Raw genomic sequence first — 8,786 nt, forward strand, 5'->3', positions numbered from 1 at the left:
TCATCTTAATTTTGATTTAATTACCAAAAACCCAACAACCTTGTAGTTGATGTAAAGATCAAAATGATTATTGGGACCTATTAAAAGATAAATAACCATATGAACTGTCAGACAGTGAGTTGATTTGTCAAAGTGGAAAAGCAGAGTAGGAATTAACCGAAAAGCATACTTTGGCCATAGTTGTTAAGGAAACCACACAACCCAAGATATAGTAGAGCAGCCTAGATGACAAGTTGTAACACGCAACACCCCCCCCCCCCCCCCCAAAAATAAATAAATAAACCACACAAAAATATAAAGATGAAAAACATAGGGGTCACCTAAGGTCCATGGCCATGCAATATATGACTATAGAAAATGAAGCAATTATATTATTATATTATAAGTAAACTTATATGTAACAAAAAAGCTATATCAATGCAACATGATCTAACTATGCTAGTTAGTAATTAACCTAATATGAGAAAATTGACATATATCAAGTACAATATAGGATCCATGTAACCAACCCCATTTTGTTGGGATAAGGGCTTATGTTGTTGATGTATATAATAAGAACATGTATAGAAAATAAGGCAATAAATATAAATCCATGAAGAGTCAAGTTGTCACCTTGAACCTAAGAAAGCACTTGGTCACCTAGGTGGTGATACCAACCATGTTTCTAGCAAATTGTGTTTGTACAAACCATAATCCATGTTATTGGGGAGAATTATATATCTCCAGCTAAAGGATGCAAACCATGAACTCTGTCATGTTTCATGACTAGATGCAACTAAAACCAATACTTAAGAGGGTGTCTTATAACCTGAACAGAATGAATATGATATATATTAGACCAACATAGAGCATCAAGTTTAGTTAGCATGCAGTAGAAAATGGTTAGCAGCACACAGCTAAATAGAAAACAAAATAGAAAAAAACATTATACGTCACAGTGCCACATTCTGTCTTCAATTCAAGGAAAATGAGTTTTTCAGGGTGAAGAATGGACAGAGAATAAGCTTTCTATTTATTAAAATTTACAGATTCCAAAAAGTGTTGCTATCAGAATACAATTCTCAGGAGACCATGGAGTGTGTAATGGTAAATCGACAAAATATGAACTACGGAATAGTTCCAGTTCCATCTTGGATAGGCTTTCTCCCCCTCCCTTTTTGAGACAAAAAAAGTGGGTAGAGCATAAAAGGGTGGAGTATTCCCAGCTTATACCTCTTACTTGTTATTATAATTATAATTCCAAAAGCATTGTCTGCACATTTTAATTAAATGTTCCAAGCATATCCATGAAATTTACACTTAGATGTCCACTCTTACTAGTCCTAAAAACAATATATACTCTTGTTAAATTCCATGTACATATCATTAGAGGTGTCCTTTTTTTTTCTTCTCCCTCTTCTTTCTAAATTTTGGTTGTTTTACTAGCATACCACAAAATCCTATAGATGATCCATTACTTCAGCCCAAACAACATGGTAGAAATTCTGTCTACAATAGATGAATCTCAATAGTTACCAATTGATAGTGGTGATCCCCTATTGTGTGGTTTAGATAGAACTTCATGCTCACATCCTGTGGGGATGACAGGTCGAATGCCACCAGGATTCAGAGGGAAAAGAACCTTGAAGTAACCATCCATAATCGCTTCCAAATTGCAAGTTGATGCAACCTTTGGCATCTGTTTCAGGCAGCAAATTCATGCATGAGTATGCTTCTTAATAGATATTGAAACACAAAAAAGGCTTGCCAATGGTTTTCCCTAAAGATAAATTTGGTAATTCATGAAGCTGGGTTTGAACCTCAAACCTGTAAATTAAAATTTGAAAATCTCAGTTGAGTACAGAAGTTCTACTAAAGAAAAAGGAAGCTGAGTATCGCAGTTGGAGAAGTAACATTTTTTTTTTGGTGGTGTGTGTGTTGGAGGGGGGGGTGAGGGTGTGGGAGGTCACTGTAATATCTAATAAAAACAAAAATAGATGCCAGGTTCACTCCTGAGGGCTACTTGTATGGTAAAGTACAAAGACAATGCGTATTTATATTGTTTATTTTCCTTTTATTGAAGAGAAATCTACTGTGACGAAAGGAAGGGAAAGAGGCATAGAAACCCCAACTTAAACTGGGATGAACAAGAAAAGGAACTAAAAGAGTTATAGAATTGATTTATATTTCAAGTGACAATCACTACCTCAGCTCTGTTCAAATCTCCTATTCAGTTTGACAGTTGACACCACCTTTGATGATGAACCAATTTACATTAGCTGATCTGATACTGGTTAACAGGATGCAAGGATCATACTTCAATATTCATTTTACAGAAGGCCAGTAATTCATTTTATTTTGGGCAAATTACATGCATGGCCCCTGTAGTTGCAGTTTGTTACACTAGGGACCCCTTAAATTTAAGAAATTGCAAACCTACCCCCAACAGACTAACACCGTTAGTTTTAAGGGGAAAGTAACCCTTAGCCCTTGCCTGCCCTACCTTATATGTTAGAACAAAAAACACACAACCCCCCCCCCCCCCCCCCCCCCTCTCCCTTTTTCCCAGAAAAAAATGTTGTGCATTTCAACAATTGCAATCCCAATCACCTGTAGGTCCAACAGCCACTGCTACTGCAATTTTGGTGTCATTGCTCCTCCAGCAACCACCGACCAACCAGAGAAACACCGCTGAAGATGGTAATTTCCATATTACCCACCTCTCCATGCGAATAAAACTACCACTACCCAGAAACCCTACTCAGCCTTCTCTGCAACGATCAATAACAGCCAAGGTAAACGAGCAAACACGGAGGAAGCAATTTTGCAGGGAGAACATACTCAGTTGGTTTGAATATCAGAACCAGAAGCTGAAATTTTTGAAGTTGCAATCAAATAGGAATGGTTGGATCTAGGACTGGAAGAGGGTTGGATTAAGCTGGCATTTTGAAACCCTAACCTTATAGGGCAACGCCAGGCTGGGCCAGGTCAAACACCCCATAGTTTGAGATCTCCCGAGATATCTCGCTTTTTTAAGAAGGCAAGACAAGATGAAGGGGGCGAGACGAGATAAAGGGCAAGATTTCCACATCTCGCTCGAGATCTTGCTGTCTCAATATCTTGCCAAATCTCTCCCCAGATCTCGCCATATTTTGCTGAAATTCTCAATTTTCACCATGTTTTTTGCGGATATCAGCTGGATTTTCACTTGCAACTACTCTTAGCACATCTACAACAGCAAAAGAAGATCAATCATTCTATGCTTGTCTTATGAACTTACAAGTTATGACTTATACAGAACTTCTGATGGTTGTATAATTTTATTATTCTATTCTCAAGAGTTGAGATTGTGATACTTACATGAATGGAATTTTGATGACATTTAAGTTATTTGATGTATTTGATATACTTACTTTTCAGTTATAAGCCTTAAAAGTTCTATATTACATGTTGAATAACCTTGCATTCTCCAATCTTACAATATTTTGGTTTCACACTTAGGGTCAACTTAGAACTCATACTTATGGTTGTTTTCTCACAAATCTAAGACCACCAATGTCTTTAGTAGACCTAAATTAGGCTAACCACCAAGTTTGAGCCCTACCTAGACCATAAAACCCACCGAGATGGGCCATCGAGTTGGCCCAAAAAAAAGACCACATCTCAATCGAGATCTCAGATTTTTGAAGGGGTGAGACCTCACTCAAAAGTGAGATCTTGAACCATAAAACACCAAACCTTGTCCTAAACCCTAGCCCTAACCAGAAAAGAATAAAACAATATATGATTCAATTTTATTGCCCTATATTTACCAGAAATATCCTACATGATGGTAGTGAGGGCCTAGTTGGGCTGAGCTGGATCAAGTCAAACACTCAACCCTAACCCAAACCTAGCCCTAGTCTAAGGCCACCCACCCTCAAGGCCAAAATTTTGAGCGCAAATCCTATTCAGGTTCAAGGCAAGCCAGGTGGGTTCTGGTGCACTCCTAGTTGGATCTTCCAAACAGAGATCTTGATTTATATACATTAAAAAAATAAAAATAAAAAAGTTGATGGATTGAACCCTAGATTTCATTACTCAGCTCAAACCCCTAAAGTTAGCAATTGAAGAGGGTGGACTGAAACCTGAGACGCAACAACAACCATGTAGACATTGATCTCAAAACCCTCAGATCCTCCACCGCTTAATGAGCCGGTAACCGGAATGACAACCATGGCAGTTCTTCCTCCTTCAAAGGCCTCACTTGAATATTGCTATACTAGCCTCCAGTGCAAGGATTGCTCAGTTTTTGGCTAATACTGAACAAAAAACATTTATTTAGCAAAATATTGAAGGGAGAGTGAGATGCAAATTTTTTCTTTTTTCTTTTTTTGGCTTTTTGAATCTTGAAAAAAAATAAATAATAATAATAATAATAAAATAAAAAAAAGAAAGAAAGAAAGATAGACAAGGAGAGGGAGAGAGATGAGTGTATGCAGTCAACAAAATGGACACTAAGAAAAATAATAAGTATAACTATTCAACTTCCCCCCCCCCCCCAAATTGCAAAGAGAAAGCCAGTCTCAATTAAATAAAAAACAGTAGAACCATTGCACAAGTCCTCCATTTCCTCCATCTAAGCTTTTTTGCAGCCGCAGTTCCAAGTTTCCTACTTGGAAAGAATTAAGATCCAATACATTTAGTGAATAAATAACTGAATCAGTTGTCCTGAGAATTAATCTGTAATTTGAATTTATTTCCATGGAATTTCAGCTCTAACCCAAAAGGATCTATATTCCACTGGGTTTTAGGCCATTTTGAGTTCTGATTCTGAAATCAACAGAATTCTCCCAACCAAACCCTGATTCTACCGTATTCTCAATTATTTGGCGATTCTCTCTGCTCATTGCTAAATATGTAAACGAGAAAGCATCCATAAGAGTTTCTGTACCTGTTCTCTTTGTTTCTTCTCTCGGTTTTTTTGGCTCAAACAGTTCTCCATTTTTATGGAAGAAGCTCGAACAAAGGAAGTAGACAGAAGAACGGAAAGATGGGAAAGAAGATGGTGTTAAGCTGGCTCAGGTAGGTTCAACATGGAAATGTGATTTGCTTGCAATCTTCTCTACCTCTATATCAAACTAGGGACATGGATATCGTGGTCATAAAAAAGTTTTTAGTTTCCTGGTTCTCAAGACAGAGAAAAGTACAGAGAAGGTTTGTAACCTTCCAACAAGCAGTAGACAGAAGCAATGAAGATGGAGAAAAAAAAGAGAAAGAGAAAAGAAGATGGAAGGTGAACCATGAATACAGGTTTCAGGTTTTTAAACTGTTTGACTGATGTTGTCATCACTCAGCAGAAAAACTGAAATGGTAGGAATATAGTTGTAATCATGTTGGAATAAATTAGGGGACATTTGCAATTCCTTAAATTCAAGCTTCCTTCATGTAATTGTTTGCAAGTTTAGTGAGCTAATATGGAATTTGCCCTTTTATCTTTTATTGTTGGATTCTATTTGGTAAAATTATATTAAGGGATTCAAAATTGCTTTGCCTACCCCACACCAGAATAGATGACCCACAAGACGGCCACAGGAGAGGAGAGGTCGATGAATATCAAAAAAAGAAGAGAGGAAAGAACACGTGCTGCACAAAGGGGGAAGAACTCGGAGCAGGAACCTGTGACAACCGGCACAGGACAAGAGCAGGTTCCTTGCCGACTGAGCTAGCAAGAAACTTTAGAACATGTCTGTTCACTCTTCAAATTACTTCCTCCAGTAAAACTGACTAAAACCACACATGAAATTTATAAAACAATACAAACTAATAAACCTCTTAATCTCCAAACATATCATAGGTTACCAACAAAATGAAATCTTCCATAAATTTCCTGAAATGCAAATGGATGGTACACCAGTCACCGAACAAAAGGTTCTTTATACGTGAAGGACTTCAAAAACTTGGCTCTTATCTCTGTTTAGATTTATTTAAATTGGTGTTTCCTTTAACTCCAGTTCAGAATATATCAACAAAATAACATTGGGTGACAATTTGAGTCATCAGTGTGGGGTAGCGTACCTGATAGATATCACACATATACGCGTGGAGATTGTTATACTCCAGCAGCTTCTTTTTTGTGCATTTGAAAAGAACATTATAGACAATATCAAAACGGATCAATGTGGTGAACAGACAGACATCAGCAAGTGTCAGCATATCTCCACATAAATACCGTGAAGTGGCCAAGTGATGATCCAACATGTCCAGTGTACTAAACAAATCATTTACAGCAGCATCATAGGCTTCTTGGCTCTGTGCAAATCCACATCTGCCAATCAATTATTTTATTGAACAAGTTAAAAACACAAATGACAATACAAAATTACAAATGCCTTTATCAATATAAAACTTGAATAAATCCTATATTACCTGTAAACCCCATTGTTGACATTAGGATAAATTATCTGATTCCATTCTTTAATCCGTCCCTTCAATGACGGTGGAGAAAGATCCAAACTTGGATTTCCAGCGACTCCATTGAAACCAGAATTCAACAATTCGATTATATCGGAACTCTCATTACAGATTACTTCTCTTTTCTCAGCATCCCACAACAGAGGAACCGTAGCTCGTCCACTATAGCCACCACGACGAAGCCCATATACCTCTTTTAGAGTCTTGCATCCATTTGCATTGTCCAAGCTTGGCACCAATTTATCCTTGTTATTGCTCGATACCCGACGAAATTCCCAAGGGCCATCGTTTCCTGGAGAAGCAATTGAAACCGGAATAGCTTCTTCGAGGCCTTTAAGGGCTCTAACAACGAGGGTTCGATGAGCCCATGGACAGGATAACCCTACATACAGGTGAAGAGAGCTTGGCTTTTGGCGAGAGAGTTGTATTGAATCGAGATTGGAGCGGAATTGACTAGCAGGGCGAGTGTATGAACCAGAGCGATCAGATGGCGCTAGCTGCTTCATCATTAGGTGCCACGTGGCATTCCAGGTTGTACGGACGGTAGAAACTAGGAATTGCGGAGGAAGGGCTTTGCCCCATAGGAATCCGGTAATAGTGGCCAAAAGGTCAGTGTCCGGAGCCGCCGTTGGCGGTGGCGGTGGCTGTCGGAGAGACATTACAGGGTTGACGTGGAAGTTTTTTCTTTCAGTTTTGGCGATTCTCTTCTGGGCTGGGAAGGGAAAGGTCGAGTAGAGGAACGAAGTGGCGGTGGCGGCCATTTCTAGGATGCGTAGGTAGACTCGATTCAATGAACACTATAGGTAGAAATCTACAAGATAAATATGAAAAGTGTTCCTAAGATTCCATTTAGATGATCAATGATCAGATTCAGCAGTTCACAAATTACTGGACTCCTTGACCAGACGCTGGGTTGCAGCTGGTCAATTTACAGCACGGTTGAGTTCTGTCTTTGGGGTAAAAGGTAGACCTCCGAATCGGAATCTGATTAGCAAAACCGATATCCGAATCCGAATCCAAAACTTTATCTGATATTCGATAATTATTCGATCCGATAAACTATCCGATTATTAGCCTCTCTTTTTTTTATAAATGTTTAATACTTTATTTTAACAGGATAATTTTCGATTTCCGATTATCATCCATTTGTAAAAAAATGTTAAATCTTTGCTATATCCGATAGAAATTTAGAGAATTGCGATCCGATGCAATTCAAATCCGAAGGTTACTTTGATACGGATATTACGATAAGAAATTATCCGATCCAATAAACTATCCGATTATTAGCCTCTCTCTTTTTTCTTCTACAATAAAGGGGTGTGTTAAATACTTTATTTTAACAGGATTTTTTTTTTTTTTTTGAGGGCGCTCACTTATTTTGGCCTAAAATTCTTGACATTTCGCCTAGGGAAAAATATCATAGTCCGAATAATCATGCTATTTTCAAAAATTACAAGTTATTCACACAAATTTTGCATTACTTTAAAATTATAATATCTATTTTGTCTATCGGTGAAGAAAAATAAAATTTTTTATTTTACCAAACATCACTTATTCATAAGCAATGTTATCCGAATCCAAATCCGGTGTACTTAGCTTCTAGGCACATTACTATGGATATTTTTCGCCTCAAAAATTTTCTCCGGATACAAATAGCCCAAACTCAAGGTTGTTTCCCGAGTTTTGCAAAGCACGGACAAACTCGGATTTTCTTATGTTCTCCTGTTGAGAAACTAGAGAGGATTTATAGGCATTGAGGTGCCTCTCTTGAGCCATTGCGTATGGGTGCACCTCTCTGTAGGGATACAAATGCCAACGTTCGTAGCCGTTGGATCGTTCGACCCACGATCTAAAGGCCGGATCGAAACATCAAGATGACTAGTTTTTTTGGATTTTCTTCCAGGGCGCTCACTTATTTTGGCTTAAAATTCTTGACATTTTGCCTAGGGAAAAATATCATAGACAGTCTAATAATTAAGCTATTTCAAAAATTACAAGTTAATCACACAAATTTTTCTATTAACTTTAAAATTATAATATCTATTTTGCCTATGAGGTAAAGAAAACACTTTCCTAAAATAAACAAGTTTTTTATTTTAACCAATACATTAACTTTATTACATTAAAAATAATACAACAAAATTTACAAAAAAATACCCAACAGCATCCCTAGCCCGAAATCTCTCTCTCTCATCAATAGGATGGTTATAAAATGGAATCGAAAAACCTAGATTACACAAGTACTTGATTTTAGTTTGGAGAGATATTTAATGGAGTTTCGAAATTGTTTGTCGTTCCCAAAACTGTAACTCATTCTAAAGTTCAAGATTTGAAATTTCATTCCTCAATCCTGA

The 8,786-nt window shown here is 37.5% G+C and overlaps 1 protein-coding gene across 2 annotated transcripts; it reads right to left on the reverse strand.

Moving 5' to 3' along the window:
• Positions 1-431: 431 nt before the first annotated feature.
• On the reverse strand, positions 432-7,315 carry LOC149022494 (Glutathione S-transferase family protein). 2 transcript variants are annotated; one of them, XM_089150565.1, is made up of 3 exons: positions 6,388-7,315; positions 6,037-6,286; positions 432-1,678 (listed from the first exon to the last, which is right to left on the reverse strand). In XM_089150565.1, the coding sequence occupies exons 1-3, from the start codon at positions 7,191-7,193 to the stop codon at positions 1,505-1,507; spliced, it is 1,230 nt and encodes a 409-aa protein (XP_089006691.1). In that variant the 5' UTR covers positions 7,194-7,315; the 3' UTR covers positions 432-1,504. The 2 variants fall into 2 exon arrangements, with proteins under 2 accessions (XP_089006691.1, XP_089006692.1); XM_089150566.1 differs by lacking the exon at positions 432-1,678 and adding an exon at positions 2,554-4,280.
• Between the last annotated feature and the right edge of the window lie 1,471 nt (positions 7,316-8,786).

The sequence above is a fragment of the Hakea prostrata genome, chromosome 3 (assembly GCF_041222555.1).
Source record: "Hakea prostrata isolate BN-2017 chromosome 3, UWA_Hpros_2, whole genome shotgun sequence".
NCBI lineage: Eukaryota > Viridiplantae > Streptophyta > Magnoliopsida > Proteales > Proteaceae > Hakea > Hakea prostrata.

What these genes read in the sequence shown, in the direction of transcription:
- LOC149022494 (XM_089150565.1), bottom strand. Translation starts at nt 7,193, where the DNA reads ATGGCCGCCACCGCCACTTCGTTCCTCTACTCGACCTTTCCCTTCCCA. An exon ending in GTCAACAATGGGGTTTACAG is followed by an intron (nt 6,287 to 6,387) that starts GTAATATAGGAT and finishes ATTGATTGGCAG; the next exon opens with ATGTGGATTTGCACAGAGCC. An exon ending in ATATGTGTGATATCTATCAG is followed by an intron (nt 1,679 to 6,036) that starts GTACGCTACCCC and finishes TGCCTGAAACAG; the next exon opens with ATGCCAAAGGTTGCATCAAC.